At 35.9% G+C, this 23,356-nt stretch overlaps 2 protein-coding genes across 9 annotated transcripts in view; one reads left to right on the top strand and one right to left on the bottom strand.

The window, feature by feature from the left end:
• slc37a1 (solute carrier family 37 member 1) overlaps positions 1-8,944 on the bottom strand; it is a 15,369-nt gene extending 6,425 nt beyond the window's left edge. The window contains exons 1-10 of one of the 2 annotated variants that reach the window (XM_058787038.1): positions 8,926-8,944; positions 6,859-6,994; positions 6,140-6,401; positions 4,301-4,382; positions 2,866-2,974; positions 2,679-2,757; positions 1,927-2,062; positions 1,626-1,702; positions 1,350-1,516; positions 1,177-1,229 (exon numbers count right to left, since the gene is read on the bottom strand). In XM_058787038.1, the coding sequence (XP_058643021.1) occupies positions 1,177-1,229; positions 1,350-1,516; positions 1,626-1,702; positions 1,927-2,062; positions 2,679-2,757; positions 2,866-2,974; positions 4,301-4,382; positions 6,140-6,195 (759 nt within the window). In that variant the 5' untranslated portion in view covers positions 6,196-6,401; positions 6,859-6,994; positions 8,926-8,944. Of the gene's footprint in view, positions 1-1,176; positions 1,230-1,349; positions 1,517-1,625; positions 1,703-1,926; positions 2,063-2,678; positions 2,758-2,865; positions 2,975-4,300; positions 4,383-6,139; positions 6,402-6,858; positions 6,995-7,516; positions 7,609-8,925 lie in introns of those variants that run through there. The other variant, XM_058787036.1, reaches the window with a different exon arrangement.
• On the top strand, positions 7,297-23,356 carry zgc:152951 (uncharacterized protein LOC569013 homolog). 7 transcript variants are annotated; one of them, XM_058787045.1, is made up of 10 exons: positions 7,297-7,605; positions 8,939-9,186; positions 9,282-9,396; positions 15,693-15,769; positions 15,981-16,178; positions 16,274-16,441; positions 17,486-17,575; positions 17,689-17,832; positions 19,642-19,719; positions 19,822-23,356. In XM_058787045.1, exons 2-10 carry the CDS (start codon positions 8,947-8,949, stop codon positions 19,837-19,839), a joined length of 1,128 nt encoding a protein of 375 aa, XP_058643028.1. In that variant the 5' UTR covers positions 7,297-7,605; positions 8,939-8,946; the 3' UTR covers positions 19,840-23,356. The 7 variants fall into 7 exon arrangements, with proteins under 7 accessions (XP_058643028.1, XP_058643025.1, XP_058643027.1 ...); XM_058787042.1 differs by having other exon boundaries at positions 19,642-19,725; XM_058787044.1 differs by having other exon boundaries at positions 7,298-7,605; positions 15,696-15,769; positions 16,274-16,411; positions 19,642-23,356.

The raw sequence follows: 23,356 nt of genomic DNA, 5'->3' as shown, positions 1-23,356 counted from the left end.
CATTGACCCAATTCCCAATTCACTCTAGAGGGGTAGACAAAAATACTGTGGCGTAACCTCCTAAATTGCAATTAATTAATCACTATGAATATTTAAGGATGCTTTAGAAACAAACCAAGAGGTATTAGCATAAACAATGACAGAGAAACAAGAATTATGCAGCAGCAAGCTGAAAAAAAAAAGTGTTTGAAGTTGCTCTTGAATTTGATTAATTCCTCCTCCTCAGTCAAAATGAGGAAAACAGGCATCAATCTACATTTGCTCCTGCTGTCACCCCCTTCCTCCATCCCTAATGTCTCTGTTACTCCTGAATCAAAATCAATCTGATGAAGCGTTTCAGAAATGTGAACTCTGCCTGTGTTAGAAGAGCACCTCACGCTCTACTAAGACTCGCAGGTGTACGCATCACAGGGCCGTTGTCATAGCAACTGCTGTTGAGCATGAGTGCGTCATGTTATCTAACCAACCTTTTCCTCAGACCGCTGGGAAAAGACATTAACTTATGTGAAGATCGCACAGACTCTGGCTCTCTCTCAGGTTTTGTTTCAATAAATAGCAAAAATATAATTTTTCTGCATATCTGATTCAAACTAGTTTTGTTTTTGTCACCTGAACAGCAAAAACCACATGAAATCTGATATTTACAAGCCCAATACAAACCACATTAATTGATTTTTTTGGAATGAATATTGACAGGCCTGTCTAAAAAACAACTGCAGAACTACAGAGCAGACTTCTCATTCCTGAGAGACTGGATTGGAAACCCACATCGGATTTGTGTACAGTATGAACAAAGCCTTAAAGGCATATACTGTACTATAATACGGTTCAAAAATTTGGGGCTGGTAAAATCTTTTTAATGTTTTTGAAAGAATTATCTTATGCTCACCAAAGCTGCATTTATTTGATCAAAAATGCAGTATAATATTGTGAAATAGTTTTTCAATTTAAAACAACTGTTTTCTGTTTGAATATATTTTAAAATGTATTCCTGTGATATAAAGCTCAATTTTAAGCATCATTACTCCAGTCTACAGTGTCAAGATCCTTCAGAATCATTCTAATATGTTGATTTACTATCAAGTATCATTATCAGTTTTACAAAAAACATTACATTCATTATATTCTTGAAAGCCAGTATGACTGGAAATGAAACTAAATAAATGGTGGACTAACCTGATTGCTTGGAGCTGAGCTCTGTGTACTGGCGATCTTCAGATCATTAGGGTCTGGAGATACAGAAGCATTCGCATCAAAACCCATCAACCGCTTTTGACTAGTGCTTTGTGACAATTTTTCACCCAGATACATTTGCACAAATAAATAAGGCAGAGGACATATTCACTTACGCTCTATTAGAAAGAAGAAGCAGATGACTCCCATAGCAGCGATGATAACTCCGGGAACGATGAAGGACAGACCCCAGTTAGAGGAGACAAAATATCCAGCGATCAAAGAGCCCAGAATGTTGCCCACTGATGTGTGAGAGTTCCACAGACCCATGATGAGGCCTCTCCTGACACCACAACACGTACGCAACATTTATTTGTGTGGTAATAACAGATCTGTTACAATTTAGAGTGCAGCAGGTTTATAATGTTAGTGAAAAATGTAATTCTTCTTACCTGCCCTTGCCAAACCAGTTGCCTATGCAAGTCACAACACTAGGCCATCCAGTGGTCTGAACCAAACCATTGGCCACCTACAGACAAAAAAATAAGAGGTACTGCTAAATGAAAATATTAGAATGAGTCTCTAAGACTGGAATAATAATGCTAAAAATTCAGCTTTGCATCACAGGAATAAATGTAAAATATATTCAAACAGAAAACTTATTTAAAATTGGAGTAAAAGCTCACAATATTATGGTTTCGACTGTATTTGAGTCTTGATGACCATAAGAGACTGCTTTTGTATGACACCCACCTGAACAAATATATAGAAGCCCAGGCTATGTATGTCATAGATGTATCCCAGTCCAAACAGACAGGTGAAAAGACCACTGGTCAACATGCCCACAGTCAGGTACAGGCGAATGGGCAAACGCTCTCCAATTATTCCACTGAAAATTTTGTATTAAGAACATTAGCAACAATGAGTAGAGAGGCATATATTGAATAATTTGAGGAAGTTTTTTATGTATTAAAATACTTTAGTAAAAATTGACATCAAAACTCATTATTTCTCAAATTAATTGAATGAAAAACAAAGTAGAAAACATGTCTTGTTTATCGCAAAGGGTCAGCTCAGCTAAAAATTAATATTGTGTCATCATTCACTGACCCTCAAGTCGTTCTCAATCCATATAACATTCGTTCATCTTCGAAACACAAATAAAAACATTTTTATTGAAACCTGAGAGATTTCTGTTTGAGTATGACTTTAGTCAGATTAAGGTAATCAAAAATCTCTGTTTACATGGTAGATTCTCAATCAGAGTATTGTCTTAATCATGTTAAAATCAGAACATTGTTGTCCATGTAAACGCACTGAATGTGTTGGGGGAACAGACTTGGAGGGACAGACATCTCTCAGGGTTTATTAAAATATCTTCATTTGTGTTTTATGAGTTCAGAATGACATTAATTGGTAAGTAAATGACAGAATTTTCTGAAAATCCCTCCACTTTTTAAGCCATTTTAGTGTAAATACATCAATATGAAAGTGTCTGTTCTTACCTGAGATACATGCCTATGGCGTAAGCACACAGGAAAGAGTAATCCATTGCTCCGAGCAACTGCTTATAGTTATTTCTGTCTATAGGGACAGAAAAACAGAGATGCCAAATATTTAATCCACTGGCTGAAAGTGACAAAAACATATATTGCTATAAATATAATATACTATAAAAGGTCTGAATCTTACCGAATGGTTTCCAGCTGCAGTCTAGTTCTGGGTGAAGTACAGGCTGCTGACTGCTGCTGCTCTCTATAGGCGCCTCCATCACATGAGAGCAGTTCTTATGCAGCTCACTCTATATGAACACACACATACATTCAGACAAGGTTGAAACAGGGCATAGGCAGCATATTAAAGGATAGTGAAAATTACCCAATGATTACTCACCCTCAAGCCATATGACTTTCTTCTTTCAGATGAATACAATCAGAATAATATTAAAAAATGTCCTGGCTCTTCAAAGCTTTATATTGGCAGTGAATAGGGGTCGAGATTTTGAATCATATAAAGACCTTCTGAAGCAAAGTGATGTATTTGTGTAAGAGACATGGATGGAATGGATGCACTTTTTGGACTTCAAAATCTCAACCCCCATTTACTGACATTATATAGCTTAGAAGAGCCAGGACATAACTCTGATTGTATTTATCCGAAAGAAGAAACTCATATACACCAAGGATGGCTTAAGGGTGAGTAAATCATTGGCTCATTTTCATTTTTGGGTGAACTATCCCTTTAAGGCTGGCTAAAGTAAGTTCAACATAGTTAGATGGCTGTGTGCCATGCACTCCTGGATTACACTCAGATAAATGAGTCAATATGTGACAGAAAATGGCAAAAAGGCACTTTGAGTTCCAGTAAGCACAAGGGCTGCTGATAATAGTTCTGATCATGCCATCTCAGAGCAATATAGTGTTTTCTGAATGTTATCTCATGCAGAGATGATAAAAGATGGGAATCAGAACAAACTGAATAATTCTGGCTCTAACTATATACTACAAAACGTCGCCTAGTTTATTTTAAAAATACTATTTTTACATAAATACAGATATGACTGTGATTGGCTTCAATGATCATCGGCCCTAAAATGTTAGCGGGAAACAGAAACGTTTTTAAAATTGCAGTACCGAATGGTACCGAAGTCGGTACTTTTGACAACACTACTAAAAGTGTGCGCAAAGAAAATGTAAAATTCAATTAAAAATATAAATATTATTTCTAGCAAATATAAAAATACATTGCTACAATTCAATCAATACAAGTAATCAAGCACTTAAAATATATAATTTAGTATATATCACCACACACGATACTGTACACTATGTATGCAGATAAAGTTGGACATACTTATATTGAATTAAAACTTGTTTCTTACAAACACACATCTTTTCACTTTACAAGACATTAATTGATGGACTGGAGTGGTGTGTATTACTTGTGGATTATTGTGATGTTTTTATCAGCTGTTTGAACTATCATTCTGACGGCACCCATTCACTAACAAGGGTCCATTGATGAGCAAGTATTGTAATGCTAAATTTGCCAGAGGATGAGTATGTTTTTATTTTCAGGTGAAGTCTTCCTTCAAAGGGGTTGTTCAGTTTGACAGGGGTTGAGTTACCTTGACAATGCTGATGGGCTTCCTGGACAGATGGAAGCTTGTGTAGAGCAGGAACGTGAGACCAAACGTGAAGGCCCTGTACCTGCATGAACCAAACACAGCAAAGTTCAATAAGGAAATAAGGACATTTTACAGTGAAATGTCCTCATGTCATGCTCTGTACAAGAGAGATTAAAAGATTGGCTGCATTCCAAAACAAGCCCAAATATGAATACTGGACGTATGCAGCTGGCATTAAACTGTGTAAGGGGTTAATGACATACCCACCCACTGTTCAGATACGCAAACAACTTTGCTTCACGAGCAAATAAATCAGAAAATAACGGGAGCCTGTCTATTGCTTAATGTCATACTAAGAGAGGCAGAGCAAGTCTTTTATCCATTGGAAGTCCACTACTATTTTACATTCTAGCTTAGATAATGTTTGGACACAGCAGCTGAAATCCATTTTTCTGTAGATTTTCCCCCTTTCTGTCACACAAAGCTACTTGTACAGATTCAACGGATTTAAAAGTAGTCTATACAACCCATGTGTTATAAGTGATGTAATGGTAACATCTATTTGAACTACAAAATTCTGTCTTTTTACTTTAAAATGTACTTATAACCACCATGATAAAACGGGTGAAAACTAGATGATCACACACATACACACACAAAACACCATCAGGGTAGCACACAACGCAAAAATAATGAAATAATTTTTCGAATGAAATGCATTTTTTAAAGTGCACTGCATAGCAAGTATGTCTGCTTTAAAAGAAACATCCTGTAACTCTTCCTGTAACTCTACCTGCTAATGCAGCCAGGCAGAAGTTAATATCATCCCTATGTTCTTTTTTGACGTTTATTTAAAGTTCATAAGAATTTGAACACACCTAGTCTAACCTGTGTGTACCTTTAAAGAAACTCACTAAACCGGTTTTTTCACAGTCCATCCTGAAACTGTGTTGATGACGCAGGAATGCAATGGAATGTAAGCTCTGATTAAACACAGACAGGTGTGTATACATTTTTACATACGTCTAATTCAGCTTCCATGGGCAACAGAGAGAACAACGTCTTGGTTTAGTACAGAAAGGATACATTAAAGTTCTAATCTATTCTATACTATTCTCCAGCACAGAGCAGCTATATTAATGCCTGCTTAGCAGATCCAGACACGATCTGAAGATTCTTCTTATTTTGGGGGGAAAACAGGTGGAATTATACAGAATGGATGCTAAATGTGTTAAACATATACTCTCATTGATAGCTGAAATCACAGTCAAATTGACTAAAATATTTCCTAAACAAATTTTCAAAGGCTGGGACATGAATAACAACAAAAGATGTTCCTACTTTAAACCGAAATTAGGGCTGGGTAATTAATTTTATTTATTTGTAATTATGATTTTGATTTTCAACAATTATGAAAACAAGGTAATATATATGCGTGTTGTGTGTATGTATATATATATATACATACACACACACACACACACACATACATACATATATATATTTCTTTTTTTAGCTTGTTTTACCTTTCTTTGTATATATATTTATTTGTGTTTTAGTTATATTTTAATTTAAAGGAAATATAACTATAATAATATATCAATATAACAGTTATATAATATATAAATATAACTGTTTCGAAAAGTTCAATAAATGCATGACGTCTCCAAAGTCAATGAGTAACTGTGATCCCACAATTGCCCAAAGATGATTATGGTTTTTCACATAGTCAAACAGCCCTATAGAATTCTGCAAAGTTTTGCATGTGCAGATTTGGGCCTGCTGATCATCAATCCTGAACATGCAGCCAAAGAAGATTTGAAAAAGAGAAAAACTCACCACTGGTCCCTATTGAAGGATGTCAAGAAGCGGATGCCAGGTGGGACTGGTGCCATGCTTATGTATGTATGTATGTATGTATATGTGTATGTGTGTGTGTGTACGTTAGTGTATTACAGCTGCTTAGTAAATCTCATGAAGATGTTAGGCAGGATGCCTGTAGATATAGTCACAAGACCCATCTCTGACCAAGAGGACCTTGTGATTTGATCAGAAAGGCACAAGATCCCATTATGAAGAGTCGCATCCGTCGCTTTATATCCTGAAGAAACATAAAGAAAGGACTGAAAGGGGGGTGAACACACAAAGCATCACTTAGTTGAACAGCACCATGTTCATTCTGCTGCTCATTTACAGCACATTATCAGTCCTTTCATCTTTTAGGAAATGACTGACCTGTCAAAGCTCATAAATGACGCGACTCACAACGTGTTTACTGTACAACCAGAATTAACCACACAACCCAAGAGCCACAGGTCAACCTGTGGTTAACTATAACACTACCATGATAATAAGCATGCAATTACATTCAAATAAGACTCTGAACAAATGTACTACATTATTATAATTTTGTGTGGTCTCTCGCAGATACTCTCGGCTCGCTTTGTATTACACGTTTTAATCAAATGGGATCTAAAAAAAACACGCCGAGAGAGCATTTGACAGAAACGTAAGCGCATATATAAATGATTTAACTGAAAACAGTCCTGTGGTCATACCGTATCACCGCTCCGTCCAGCGCTGTCTGTGGCGACCGTCTCTCTTTCACTTCCTCGTCCAGCAGGGTGGGATGATGACGCCAACACGAGCAGCGTGAAGAACGAAGCAACCGGAGACTGTTTAACGTTGCGATTTCTGGACGTAAAATATTTCAAAATAAAAGACTCTATTTGGGGGGTAAAACTGATCCATGCAGTATTAGATAACTATTCAAAATATTTTATTTTATTTAAAAAAATAAATAAAATGAATAAGCCCATGAGCAAAGACATGAAATAAGTCACATGTTACTGAATATACATAAAATTTAAAATATGTATTTATTAATATTTATTTCAGAGTGCAAACAATATGTTTTAATTAATTATTATATTGTATTGTAGTATTATTATTATTATTATTATTATATGATAGACTCTTTCAGTAACTGGTGCCTTGTGTGTGCTGGCTTCACATTGCTGTAAGGATCGATGCTCCCTCTGTTGTCCTGTTATATGCCTCTCTACTCAGTTATTTATTTGAGTATCACTCAGCTGCAGATGAATATTATTTTGAGTAATTATGAATAGCGTTATAGGGCGCAGTGACATTGCACAACAATGTTCAATCGTTTACTTGCAGCTAGTGAAAATTAGCCTACTCAGCGAATCGGTTTACCTGTAAGCGGTGTACAAAGTCAAAGTCTATGTGACGGAGTCCGAGCGCCGCACTGATACCGATACGAGCGAAAGCAGCCGGAAGACGAGGTACGTCCACAAAACCGCTTGTTCTGGCTGATGCTGGGGAGGCAGGTTTGTGATTTTTAGCTTCAGCAATAGGCTGTTGTAGTGGGTCATGTTAGTTCTTCTATTCTAGTTATTTGCTTCCTGTATTAAACTGCTGGCTGTTATAAATAGTGATGCTGCTTGGATGTTTCTAGTCTTTTAGATTCCTGTACAAACGTTTACTTTAGTAACCAGCGTTAAAATGCACAAACCCACTGCTACTGTTGTTATTTAGCTACCACTGTCGTCGTAAATTATAATACTTTAAAAGTACGTGAAATTAAATTAAAAAATAAAATGTATTTATTATGGTTTTACAGGAGGAACATAACTATATTTTATAGTAAGAGGTATTTTGGCGGAACCATGCTTACTTACTGTGGTCCAGTTTTGTAAAGAAAGATCGTTTTGCTATTTTTTTTATATAAATAGGCCTATGTAAAATGCCTTTTTTTTTTTTTTTTTTTTTTTTAAATGTTATCAAATAAGCGTAAATGGAGGTGCTTGGCTTTAAGAAAACATTTGTCAACCTGAGGGGTTTCAGCTAAATATGAGCTTTTTTGTTTTGTTTTGTTTCTTTTAAACGATGTTTCCACCAATGTCTCAATACAATAGTATGCTTTCAGTGTTGTTAATAATATTAACTAAAATTAAAACTGCATGACATTATTTTTGTTTATTAAACTAAAGATGAAATAGGCTAAAATAAAATACAAATTAAATTAAATTGTAAATAAAAAAAGTTTAAATATAAAAGTGAAAGAACTAGAAAAATGAAAGAAATGTCTTGGCAATTGAAATAAAATGCATTAAAGTTGAAGTAGCCTACTAAAATTACTAAAACTAAAACACAAATAAAATAAAGCTAAATGTTTAAAAGACCAAAGCAAAATAACTAAAACTGAAAATATAAAAATAAAAGGTAATTAAAAAATATAGTAATAAATATATTAATAAATATACTTTGATTTAGGAGTTTGGGAAAGCCATTTAAAGTTTTTGTTGTTGTTGTTGTTGTTTTTGTTTTTAACACAATTACAATTGAATATCAGTTCAATATAATTCCAAAATTATGGCATAAGTTATTTAATTTGTTTGGCTTTAATTGTTAAGATAAAGAACATTAAGACATCCAGACCATTAGCTTATCTTGCATGTCTTAATGCAGTATTTTTTTGCGTCTAATGGTTAAAAAAAAGTCATGGGACACCAAAATTGTTTTGTGGAATGCGCCTCTTTTTGCTTGTTTATTAACTGATTAATTAGTTTTACAGCTTGTAGGTAAGTGTTGAATGCTTTTACTCTGATCCTTCAGGTGCTGTGATGGTGGAGGACGGGACCCTGATGAGGGGACGGGTAACAGTGTACTCCATGCCAGGCTGTCCACACTGCATACAGGCCAAAGCTACTCTGAGTACATTAGGTGTGCCTGTGTGTGATGTGGATATAAACAAGCATAGAGAATTAAGAGCACGATTGAAGGAGCTCACAGGTCACAGTACCGTACCACAGATATTCTTCAATAACCTCTATGTGGGAAACAACGACGACCTCCAGAACCTGGTGAGATAAGAAACAGTAACTGATATATGATTTCTATGTTGACTAACCGCTGGCTTGATATGTACTTCTGTGGAATTTTTTGTGTGTGTGTTTAGGATCCTGAGCGACTAGAACATCTCATCCTATCAGTAAGAGAGGAACCCGTGCCGCTGGACGCTCCACCTGTACCTGGGGAAAATAGCCTTGACTCTGATGGTGAGATTGATGGAGGTTAGTATGTCATGAACAGGCTGCTTGTTGTTGTTTTCAGAAAAACATGCTCAGATGTTTTCCTACAGTACTACCTTATATTTGTTGCTGGTCTAGAGTGGTGAAGGAATGAGGAATGACTGCTATTTGTGTTGCCCCTTTTTTTCTTTGAACTAAGTAACTATGCAACTTCTGGATTTTTTGTGCCTGCATGTGAGCCAAACTTTCCATATCACCAGCTGTTTCTCCACTGATATCTGCTGTTGTCAGACTCAGTTTATAGTGATGAAAGATAACTGAATCAGTCCATCCCCTAAAGATCTCCCTCTTGTTTCAGTTGCCATCTTTTATACAACTGGAAACTGTAAGTTTATATTTTATTAATGGTTATAACAGAGCCCTGGTTTAGTTCAGAGAAGGTGACAAACTCTATCTATCTGTTTGCTTTGACTACTACAGTATCTTTACTCAGTGCAAACCAGCTTGTTTATTTTTAAGCTCTTTATCAACATAATTTTTGCTATTTTTTTTTTCTTTCCAAAAAGCATTCTTGTTTTTACTAGTTTGTGGTCTGCACGTTTTTTTATGTTTTTGAAAGAATTTTATGCTCACCAAGGCTGCGTTTATTTGATCAAAAATACAATAAAAACAGTAATAATGTGAAATATTATTTCAATTTAAAAGAACTGTTGTCTATTGAAATATGTTTTAAAATGTAATTTGTCTTTCAATTTAATGCATCCTTTCTCAATAAAGTGTTAATTTAAGTAATTTGACATAAATTCTGTTTACAAATTATGCAAAACTTTTGGTATTGTATTCTACATTTCTAGTCTAATTCAGCTGAATTTGAAGTGTGAGAGATGTGGACAGAGAGGAGTTTGATTGTCAGGATTGTACCGGTACTGAGCTGCTGAACTGACTGGCTGTGCAGAGAGAAGGGTGTGTGCAGCTTCATTCAGCCCTCTCTGTGTCAGCAAGCCAACTGAAATTTTTTCAAAACAATGAAGGAATTTATTTAGGTGTAACGTTAATTAACTCACAAAGCCACAAACAGGTTAGTTATGACTAGGACAGCAAACTAAATTTGTATGGGATGAGTCATGACTTAGTGTAGAACCTGTAGAGCCCTGACTCACTGCCCTGTCAGTCAACAACTAAACAGGCAGCACTGTATGAATGAAGCCATATATATATATATACTGTCATGGCCAAAAATATCGGCACCCTTGGTAAATGTGATCAAAGAAGGCTGTGAAAATTAATCTGCATTGTTAATCCTTTTGATCTTTTATTTAAAAAATTCACAAAAATCTTAACCTTTCATTGGATAATAAGAATTTAAAATGGGGGGAAATATCATTATGAAATAAATGTTTTTCTCTAATACACACTGGCCACAATTAACGGCACCCTTTTATTCAATACTTTTTGAAACCTCCATTTGTTAGTTTAACAGCTCTAAATTTTCTCCTATAATGCCTGATGAGGTTAGAGAACACCTGACAAGAGATCAGAGACCATTCCTTCATCCAGAATCACTCCAGACCCTTTAGATTCCCAGCTCCATGACGGTGCTTCTTCTCTTCAGTTCACCACTCATTTTCTATAGGGTTCAGGTCAAAGGACTGGAATGGCCAGCAGAAGCTTGGTTTTGTGCTCAGTGATCAGTGATGGGAATAACGGCGTTACTAACGGCGTTATTTTTTTCAATAACGAGTAATCAAACGAATTACTGTTTCCCCGTTACAACGCCGTTACCGTTACTGACAATAAAATGTGGCGTTACTATATTATATTATTAGAATTTAATTTTTCAGTTCATTTGAATGGATGCGCAGTGTAGCTGTATTTGACGTACCATGAACTCTAGTGTGAAGCGCACGACTCGCCGTCGCTTTCTCTCACATACACGAACACAAAGAAAGATACAGAGCACGAGAGTCTTTCATAACAGGCAGAATTGACGCGCTACATGTAAACGATATTCTTTGTTGTATTTTCCTGTCAAAATAACGGAGTTCCTTTAGAATTCTTCAGCTTTTAAGAACTGCCGGTTTCTCTGGTAGTGGGCGGAACTAATGCGCAAACGACAATCTCATTGGCTGGCGCTCACCTATTATCGTCCCTGTTTTGATTTCAGCAAATCAATTCGAGCGAACGCAGACAACGTGATTAATATTCATGAACCCAGCATCTCATTAATCCTTATGCGTTTTATATTGATGACAAATATGCATTCATACTTGGTTATTCTAATTACTAAAGTTCTATCATCATATAATATTAAATTGTCATAATATTATATTATAATGCTTGACTGACTGATAATAAGTGTCAGTAGATAAATAGTGTAGATTAATGTACAATGTTTTATAATAATAATTTATTCTTTTTAGTGTCCATTTCATTAATTTAACATATTTAATATTGGGGGCATCCAAAGTTATTTGACATTTGAACATTTTTTTAAAAAGTAACGCAATAGTTACTTTCCCTGGTAATTAGTTACTTTTATAATGATGTAACTCAGTTACTAACTCAGTTACTATTTGTGAGAAGTAACTAGTAACTATAACTAATTACTTTTTTTAAAGTAACGTGCCCAACACTGTCAGTGACCCATTTTTGTGTTGTTTTTGAGGTTTGTGTTTGGATTATTGTACGGTTGGAAGATCCAAACATGGCCCATTATAAGATTTCTAACAGAGTCTGTCACTTATTGATTTTTTATCTGTTGGTATTTGATAGAATCCATGATGCCATGTGTCTAAACAAGATGTCCAGGACCTCCAGCAGAAATATAGGCCCACAACAGGCCCCCTTCATGTTTTTTTTCTTCCCATATTCATGCTTAAAAGATTCAGATCATCAAACAAATTTTAATACTAAATAAAGATAATGCAAGTAAATAAAAAATTCTGTTTTTAAATGATGATTTAATTTATTAAGGTAAAAAAGCTGTCCAAACCTACCTGGCCCTATGTGAAAAAATTAATTTCCCCCCTCCTGTTAAATCATGAAAGAACTGTGATTAACCACATTATTGTAGAAAGCTGAGTTAAACCCAGGCCTGATTACTGCCAGACCTGTTGAATCAAGAAATCACTTAAATAGAACCTGTCTGACAAAATGAAGCATGTTTAAAGAGCAACACATCATTCCGCGATCTTAAGAAATTCAAGAACAGATGAGAAACAAAATAGTTGACATGTATCAGTCTGGAAAGGGTTATAAAGCCATTTCTAAGGCTTTGGGACTCCAGCAAACCATGGTCAGAGCCATTATCCACAAATGGAGAGAACTTCGAACAGTGGTGAACCTTCCCAGGAGTGGCCGACCTACAAAAATTACTTCAAGAGGGCAACAACGACTCATCCAGGAGGTCATAAAAGAACCCAGAACAACATCTAAAGAAGTGCAGGCCTCACTTGCCTCAATTAAGGCCAGTGTTCATGATTCAACAATAAGAAAGAGGCTGGGCAAAAACAGCATCCATGTGAGAGTTCCAAGGCAAAAGCCACTGCTGACCAAAAAGAACATAAAGGCTCGTCTCACATTTGCCAAACAATATCTTGATTATCGCTAAGACTTTTGGGCAAATATTCTGTGGACTGATGAGACAAAAGTTGAACTTTTTGGAAGGTGTGTGTCCCGTTACATCTGGCGTAAAACCAACACAGCATTTCATAAAAAGAACATCATACCAACAATCAAACATGGTGGTGGTAGTGTGATGGTCTGAGGCTGCTTTGCAGCTTCAGAACCTGGATAACTTGCCATAATTGATGGAACCATGAATTCTGCACTCTATCAGAAAATCCTGAAGGAGAATGTCCGGCCGTCGGTTTGTGACCTCAAGCTCAAGCGCACTTGGGTTATGCAGCAGGACAATGATTCCAAACACAGCAGCAAGTTCACCTCTGAATGTCTCAAGAAAAACAAAATTAAGGTTTTTGAGTGGCCAAATCAGTCCAGACTTAAATCCAATTGAGATGCTGTGGCATGACCTTAAACAGTCCATTCATGCCCGAAAACCCTCCAATGTGGCTGAGTTAAAACAATTCTGCAAAGCAGAGTGGGCCAAAATTCCTCCACAGCGATGTGAAAGATTCATTGCCAGTTATTGCAAACGCTTGATTGCAGTTGTTGCTGCAAACGGTGGCACAACCAGTTATTAGATTTAGGGGGTAATTACTTTTTTCACGTAGGGCCAGGCAGGTCTGGACAGCTTTTTTCCCTTAATAAATGAAATCATTATTTCAAAACTGCATTTTGTATTTACTCGGGTTATCTTTGTTTAATATTAAAATTTGTTTGATGATCTGAATCTTTTAAGTGTGACAAATATGCAAAAAAAAAAAAAAAAAAACAGTAAGGAGGCAAAAACCTTTTCATGGCACTGTATAGTCTCAGATTCGAACCTGAACCCTGTGTTCAGACACAGCCCTGTTCTTGAATAGTGATGATGAGTTCCTGCCCACAAAGACATTTTTGTGTTTACTTACTCTGAAAATCAGCGAATGGATGGTGTATAACCCATGTTTGCCATTGGTGTTGGCTCTCATAGATCGCTCTGGCTCCACTTGCACTTTGTAGATAGGAAGGAAGCAGGTGAAATTACCTAGAGTTGGATGGTGAGGAAGCATTTGAGCTCTGTGACTGGCTAAACAAAGGCAGTTTGATGACAGTAACGTCTTATTCAAGCTATTGGAGTATATTCCCAACGCAGCCCTCACCTCTGGAGAAACAGCAGCATGCAACCTTATGCCAGCTGCTATAGTTTCATCTTTCTCATTGGAAACCCTATCTTTCTGCCCTCACTTCTCTTAAATGTGCTTGTCTAGACCTGTTTGTGTTTTGCATACGTCTCTAAAGCATGAAGCTTGGGGTTACACTCAAAGATTCTTTAATAATTTCTGAGTTTGGTTCATTTCCAGTCTTATCAAACATTAGTTACCTGCTTGTTATTATTAAAGTGTTTGTAAGGCAGCACTGTATTGATGTTCTTTAATCATTCTGCTCAGAGATTGTTCTAAACCTCTAATATTAAGTATTAAACTGCAGTCAATTAACTCTTCAACATACAGACACCTTTATCATGTATTATTTTTTTATATTATTTTTAGAATATTATTTATAAATAATAATAAATATTATTTATCAAGATTTATACTTTCGTACTTGGCTGTGCTGTCTATTTCTAGTTTTTGTAATTAGGGCTTCACAATTATTTAAATTAATAATCAAGATTGCGGTTACAGGTGCAGTAATGAATTAATCATGACAAGTGTCAATTACAGCGTTCCATTTAAGTCTACACTCGTTGCATCAAAATGTGATACTAAATGTGGAACATTTTTTTGCAGATGCTGAACATTTTAACATGCCTGCTGCACAAATGCAATGGGGAATCAGATTTAATGTTCAAAAGTTTGGGGTCAATAAGATTTTTTTCATGTTTTTGAAAGAAGTCTGTTTTGTTCACCAAGGCTGCATTTATTTGATGAAATATACATAAAACATGCAATATTGTGAAATATTATTCCAATTTAAAATAACTGTTTTCTATTTTAATATATTTTAAAATGTGATTTATTGAATTTTCAGCATCATTACTCCAGTCTTCAGTGTCACACGATCCTTCAGAAATCATTAATATACTGTTTTGCTGCTCAAAAAAAAAAAAAAAAATTACTATTATTAATGTCAAAAACAGTTATTCTGCCTAATAACTTTTAGTGGAAACCATGATACTTTTGTGCAATATTTTTTGATGAATAGAAACTTCAAAACAACATCATTTATTTAAAATAGAAATCTATTATCATTTTTATTGTATAATTTTAAGCATCCTTGCTGAATAAAAGTATTAATTTCTTTAAAATCTTACTGACCCTGAATGTTTTGAACAATTATGATTTGTCATAATTGTGTAGCCCTGTTTATAAAATGTTTTAAGCCTGAAATGATAGAATTTAAATAATATGACAACAACATTGACATCTTCGTAATATTTGCTTACTGAATTAATCTTCTTTCTTAAATGTTTGTACGCTTTTATCGAATAGTTTTGTCTTTTTTGCACATATTTTATCATTTAATCACATACTGATCACTATGACAACGGCAAACCGATTCTGATGCTGCATCTCATTTTCATCAAAACCTAAAACATAAACATACCTATAACTTTAACACGATAATTGTTTTTGCTGCATTACAAATGCTGGTAGTTTCTTCAGGAAACGCATATCTAGTTATAAAAAAATGACTGTTTCAGTCATTCTTATTCTAATTGTGACACTTGCCCAAAGCAGCCTGTGAGCTCTCGGAGGCACTGAGGAATCTGACCCTGCAACTCTACTCTGATCATCTCTCTGAAGATGGCAAGGTAACACATCATCTCATCATCTCATCACACACTGCATATCAAACAGATGCAAAACCATGTTCAATGGATTCACCACAGACACGAACGCTACATGCACTTGATATTTGACGTTTGTGGTGGGTGAATGACCTGAGCATCGTTATGCCACATTATGTTTTAAATAAGAAAGGTACGTGTCATTGTGACCGTCTGGGTCTCCACTTTTGACCAGACAGTTGATTACAAGGCCATATCCAGGAGCCTGTGCTTCGAGCGGTACTGTGATCTAGCTGTCCAGCTTCAGCGTGTGGAGCTGCTGTCTCTGAGTCGTGAAGAGAAACTGGCTTTCTTTATCAACATCTACAACGCCCTCGTCATCCACGGGAACCTGCGTCTGGGCTTTCCCAAAAACATATGGCAAAGGTATCGGGTAAGAGAAGTGGAGATTTTGTGTTTTTATCAACAGTAAAAAGTGGAAATGTGAAATGCTTTCAGTGCTTGTACATTTGGTCTGTTGTTTTCCAGTTCTTCAACTATGTGAGCTACTTCATTGGTGGTGAGGTGTTCACACTGCAGGATATTGAAAATGGAGTGCTTCGAGGAAATCGAAAAGGTGTGGCACAACTCATGAAGCCCTTTTCCAGGAACGACCCTCGGCTGCAGGTATCCCAAAAAGAGGATATATCACTCCGGGTATATATTATATAATACGTTTTTTAATGGGCATCTATAGTTCTGTGAAGAATCGTTAACATCTATGGAATCATTCTTGTTCCGTTCCAAGGTTCTTTTTAGTGGAAAAGTGTTCTTTAAATTATTACAATTTCTTCACACTAAGAAAAAATGGTTCTTTTAAGAACCAAAAGGTTCATTAGGGAACCAAAAATGTTTTGTTTTTTTTCTTGTTTTTTTTCTATGGAATCATGGTGAAAACCCCCACTTTGGTTCTTTTTAAAGACTGTATGTCAACTATGAATTCTGATTTGTATTGCCTGTGATTAATGGCAGAAAGGTACCGCATTTTTAGCAACAACATTTTCAGAGGTTTAAGAAGTTTAAAAATAAGATAAAATAAATTGTTTTAAAAATAAAAAATAATAATAAAAGGAGTGAAAGATATGTGTAAGTGTAAGTCTAACCCTGTTAATTTATGTTGATTATACCAGTTTATACATTTCAAAAGTTTCAAGAGTCAGTAAGATTTATTTATTTATTTTTTATTTTTTGGTAAGAAAGTAATATTTTTATTCAGCAAGGACACATTAAATGGATCAAAAGTAACGACGTGTAAAATGTTACAAAAGATTTCTGTTTTCAAGTAAATACTGTTCTTTTGAACTTTCTTTTCATCAAAAAATCATGAAACAATTATGACAGTACAACTGTTTTCAAGCTTGATAATAATAAATGTTTCTTGAGCAGCAAATCAGCATATTAGAATGCTTTCTGACGGATCATGTGACTGAAGACTGGAGTAATGATGCTGAAAATTCAGCTTTGCTTCACAGGAATAAATTACATTTTAAAATATTCTAAGGTAGAAAATAGTTATCTAAAATTGTAATAATATTTCATAATAGTACTGTTTTAACTGTATTGTTGATCAAATAAATGCAGTACTTGGTGAGCAAAAGAAAATCTCACTACCCCAAACCCCAAAAAGGCTGAGAAACACTGGAGTAAAAGTGACTCCAGTGAATGCTATTAACATCAGTAATGTGTGTCTTCATCCATTAGGTGGCACTTCCTGATGTTGAGCCTCTCATTCATTTTGCACTGAACTGTGGTACAAAGGGCTGCCCTCCAATTAAGACATACACGCCACAGGTTAATACCCAAAGTATTCTCATTTACAATATCTATAAATGTATATACATTCTTTCTGACAGTGTAAAGCCTATTGTGTTTTATATTCAAATTTCCTGCATGTGTCACATCAGGACATTGATAGTCAGTTGCGTGCTGCAGCAGAAGCGTTCATGGAGAATGACGACAGCTGTGTGATTGACAGCGTGGGACGAGAAGTGAAACTCAGCCAGATCTTTAAGTGGTACAAGGCAGATTTTGGAGGCACTGATGAAAAGGTATGACTAAAATACGTGCAGGTGCATCTCAATAAATTAGAATGTCGTGGAAAAGTTCATTTATTTCAGTAATTCAACTCAAATTGTGAAACTCGTGTGTTAAATAAATTCAATGCACACAGACTGAAGTAGTTTAAGTCTTTGGTTCTTTTGATTGTGATGATTTTGGCTCACATTTAACGAAAACCCACCAATTCACTATCTCAACAAATTAGAATATGGTGACATGCCAATCAGCTAATCAACTCAAAACACCTGCAAAGCTTTCCTGAGCCTTCAAAATGGTCTCTAAGTTCAGTTCACTAGGCTACACAATCATGGGGAAGACTGCTGATCTGACAGTTGTCCAGAAGACAATCATTGACACCCTTCACAAGGAGGGTAAGCCACAAACATTCATTGCCAAAGAAGCTGGCTGTTCACAGAGTGCTGTATCCAAGCATGTTAACAGAAAGTTGAGTGGAAGGAAAAAGTGTGGAAGAAAAGATGCACAACCAACCGAGAGAACCGCAGCCTTATGAGGATTGTCAAGCAAAATCGATTCAAGAATTTGGGTGAACTTCACAAGGAATGGACTGAGGCTGAGGTCAAGGCATCAAGAGCCACCACACACAGACGTGTCAAGGAATTTGGCTACAGTTGTCATATTCCTCTTGTTAAGCCACTCCTGAACCACAGACAACGTCAGAGACGTCTTACCTGGGCTAAGGAGAAGAATAACTGGACTGTTGCCCAGTGGTCCAAAGTCCTCTTTTCAGATGAGAGCATGTTTTGTATTTCATTTGGAAACCAAGGTCCTAGAGTCTGGAGGAAGGGTGGAGAAGCTCATAGCCCAGGTTGCTTGAAGTCCAGTGTTAAGTTTCCACAGTCTGTGATGATTTGGGGTGCAATGTCATCTGCTGGTGTTGGTCCATTGTGTTTTTTGAAAACCAAAGTCACTGCACCCATTTACCAAGAAATTTTGGAGCACTTCATGCTTCCTTCTGCTGACCAGCTTTTTAAAGATGCTGATTTCATTTTCCAGCAGGATTTGGCACCTGCCCACAATGCCAAAAGCACCAAAAGTTGGTTAAATGACCATGGTGTTGATGTGCTTGACTGGCCAGCAAACTCACCAGACCTGAACCCCATAGAGAATCTATGGGGTATTGTCAAGAGGAAAATGAGAAACAAGAGACCAAAAAATGCAGATGAGCTGAAGGCCACTGTCAAAGAAACCTGGGCTTCCATACCACCTCAGCAGTGCCACAAACTGATCACCTCCACGCCACGCCGAATTGAGGCAGTAATTAAAGCAAAAGGAGCCCCTACCAAGTATTAAGTACATATACAGTAAATGAACATACTTTCCAGAAGACCAACAATTCACTAAAAATGTTTTTTTTTTATTGGTCTTATGAAGTATTCTAATTTGTTGAGATAGTGAATTGGTGGGTTTTTGTTAAATGTGAGCCAAAATCATCACAATTAAAAGAACCAAAGACTTAAACTACTTCAGTCTGTGTTCATTGAATTTATTTAATACACGAGTTTCACAATTTGAGTTGAATTACTGAAATAAATGAACTTTTCCACGACATTCTAATTTATTGAGATGCACCTGTATATCATCACTCTCAATTCATGCACATGGAAGATGATCTTGTGGTTTGCATTTAAAGCAATAGTTTACCCAGAAATAAAGAATTCACTCAGATTTATGTAAAGGAGTTATTTAGCAGAATGTCCAAGCTGCTCTTTTCCATACAATGCAAGTGGCTGTTGGCTCTGTCTTTAAACATACTCAGTTATTAATGTTTTCTTTTTCAGCTGCTGAACTGGGTGTTTGAGCATATGGGAGCATCACAGAAGAAGAGGACTCTACAGACTCTGCTGTCAGAAGGAAAGGTCAAAGTGAGCTATCTGCCCTATGACTGGTCTATAAACAGCACAGACTGAACTAAAGCACATTCTCATGCACATGATCACTCAAACACTGACTCGTTGCAGGTTCTGTGTTTCTGTTGAACACGTGCAGCCGAGACGAGCGATTCAAAACAGAACTGTATCCTCAAACTATGCATTTCAATCCCTTTACCTTGTTCTTCCACCTCCCAAAGGGCAATGTGATACTGTAGCCTAATATTTCTAACGAAATTTTATACCTATAATTGTATTGCAGTGTTTTGCACTGACTATTATGCAGTTACATGTTTTAAATCTTCTCATGCAATGATGTCTTTAATTTATCTGCATTATTATGTGTATTGTAATGTATCTATGTCAATTTATTTTTTTAAATTTATTTAATACATAGTTTTCAGCAACACTATAAAAAGCAAAAAACAACCCAAGGAAAGTAATGAAACATACCTGCACAGATTGAGAGCTATGGTGCATATTGCTTGTAATATACAATTTTTCAAAAGATCTCAAGGAAAAATAATAATTTATATTATATATCTATATATATGCACCAATTCAACAATACACAGTAATAAACAGCCATATTTACCTATGTATATTTTTACAAAAATATTTCAATGTGACAAATTTGCACGGATGCTTCCAGGATTGTTTTTAAGCGCAATTAAAATAATGTCTAAATCCACAGAAATACATATAAATATAAATTAAAAATATCTAGCTATTCACAATGTTCAAAATTGTGTCTTAATTTACTTACCCAGTATATCACTCTATATTTTTTCTTTTATTTTATTAAACAAAAAGTGGATGGCTGTTGAATTTATACTCCACCACGAAGGAAAAAAAGCATCATAAAGGTATACAACATGACTTTTAAGCTATATTCCGAGTCTTAAAAGAGCTATACAATAGCTTTGTATGAGGATTAGATTAAAATTATTCACAGATGTTTTTTATTTGCTGTACATTCACTGCTGCGGAGTTCACTGTTTTGATCTGAAGGGAAATGTGTAGGACATGGAAAATTTTGAGACATGGATTAGTTTGTGCAACTTTCGTGCTGTTTGTTGTACTGTTGACTCTCACTCTGTCTGGATGATGGATGTCTTCAGCAGGGAAGCGAGCAGCGCACACATCAGTTCATCAGAATGACACCAGCCAGTAGCATCCAATACATTTTGTAATGCACAATGTTATTTGATAAATTATTGAAAGGGCGTCAAGGCTGATGGAGTCTCATAACTGGTTTCTCATAAACACGGCCTGTTTCGTACGATGAGGCTCAGTGCCTGATTTGATCAAGGGTTAACAAGAATTCCCATCATATTTTTATAGAAAATGAGATCTGGACTGAAACTTTCTGAAAATCGATTCTCCGTCTGTCTTGCTTTAGGCAGAGAAAATCCTCCTGAACTCAGAAGCAGTTTTTGTTTTTTTGTTTTTCTGAGACGTGGATCTGGAAAAGGCTCTTTTAATAGATGCTGATTTTCCTATAGGCATGTAATTTAATAGTAATGCATGTGATACTATAGAATAGTATTGCAAGGGCTGACGCTGTGGGATGAGATGCACGAGTGAAATGAGGATCAGTACCTCCTGTTTCAGCCAGTGCCTTTTTACCTCTGCATGAGACTGATATAGTCATATCCCTCCACTTGACTGCACATCCCATTGCTTCAGGAAATCAGTTCATTTGAAACTTTCATCAGCTTGCTAAATCAGAACTCACCCATGAGAAGCTCCCAGAGTTACCTCATCCTTTTCTCTTTTACTTTAAGGAAGGATATCAATGCAATGCAATGAACCTGAACTAAATGTCAAGACTGGACTGATTCTTATGCATGGAGATAATTTATATGATCTAGAGCAATACTGCACTGTCTTTTCTAAATAAACGGCAATTATAAAATATGAAGAAATAAAATATGACATTTCATGTGCACTTATTTTTGTTGAGATGAAAAGCAGGTGCCAGATTTGATCTTAGCATAATGCATTGTTACTGCAGAAAATAAGTGGAGTCACAATTAAAGGGAAGAGAAAATGCTTTTCATATCTTTGGCTGTAGCTCCAATGAAGCTGTATTTTGCAGCAAATTCATCTGTGCCTTGGTAGAAGCAACCAAATTAGACAGATGTAACATGGATAGGTTGTGTGCCAAACACATGCATTATGCATTCAATTATTGACTGCTGAGAGCATGAAACCATTGAAATTTAAGTCATTTAGAAACCAAATAACATGCAAAACAATTTTTTGCATATTGTTTTGCCTATGAAGTTCGTGGTAATATTAATACATTTTGTTTGTTTGCTTTGTACAGAATCATTTTGGGTCACCACTTGATGTCTAATGTACATTCTGGGTTCTGAAGCAAAAGTGGTTGAAAATCACTGACCTGTTGCAGTGTGTGTGATACTCAGGGGGAGGCACTGTTGCTTTATGTTCAATTTCACTAAAACAATGCATGTTTATAAATGTTAATGTACAGATCTAATAATGATCATTGAAAAAGAGAACTGATTTAAAAAAAAAAAATTTATGTGTATATTATGCAACCATTTTTAAACCTTGTTTATGATAAAAATCTGAGTGAAAATTGAACTAACAGTTAACGTGACCTTTAGAATTTTTAGTTTTAGTATTTAGCTTGTCTCTCTTTTGTTTCACTTCAGCTGCATGAACTCCTCAAGTTGATCATGTTTAGATTATCTAATGAAGATAAGATGAAGCAAACTCATACATACATACTTGGTACATTATGTCTAAAATGAAAATGGCAGTTACACCATCTTGCAGTCTTAATTTTGAACACTAGAAGACTTTTGCAGGCTGTTGTGAAGCTTTTTGCACCGCTGTTGCCTTGAGCATCATTTGAGCTCACGACTGTGAGATTGGCTAATTCTTCAGGCCACCAACCACAGCACTGTTGTTTCTCACGAAACGCGTCGAATGGCACAACATATTAACCGCAGTTGATGAGCTCGCCTTGCCACATTGCACACGCAGACATGCTAAATAAAGCCAGAAGATTTAAATGCCCGTTGTTGTCACATGAGCAGAAGTCTCAGCGACATTAAACAAAGATATTGTAGATAAATGAAGCCTTTGAAGAACCACATATGACTCAGATGTTACAAGTAATGTGTGATAAACCAGTTTCTTGGAAAGTACAGTGTTTTTACAGTAATGTTGAAGTAAACAACTTTATATTGCAGGCTCGGTAAAAACCTGAGTTTTTGTCTTAGCTTTATCTGTTGTCTTTTCATTCATTCATTCAAAACATTCAAAATGGCATTCATTCAAATGCCAAGAGTCAATGGAAAGTCATTGGGTTCAACATAGACGGGCCTGAGGCACAGGTGCAGACGTGCACAGCAATCTTAGGACTTATAGAAAAATATTTTATTTTATCTGCATTCAACAGTAATTCCCCTGGTGAACTGTAATGGCTCGACCATATGTGGGTTGAGAAATGTATTGTGTTTCATAAAGAGAGAGAAGAGTAGAGTACATCTATCTGTAAGCTAGATGCCATTTTTGCTGGGGGGGGTTTTAGACCTCCATCAGCTAATTTTGTTTTGGTGAAAAATAAAGGTGGTCTTATGTTCTTGAA

This window comes from Onychostoma macrolepis, chromosome 09 (assembly GCF_012432095.1).
Source record: "Onychostoma macrolepis isolate SWU-2019 chromosome 09, ASM1243209v1, whole genome shotgun sequence".
In the NCBI taxonomy this organism is placed as follows: domain Eukaryota; kingdom Metazoa; phylum Chordata; class Actinopteri; order Cypriniformes; family Cyprinidae; genus Onychostoma; species Onychostoma macrolepis.
This window is presented reverse-complemented; position numbering and strand designations above follow the sequence as displayed.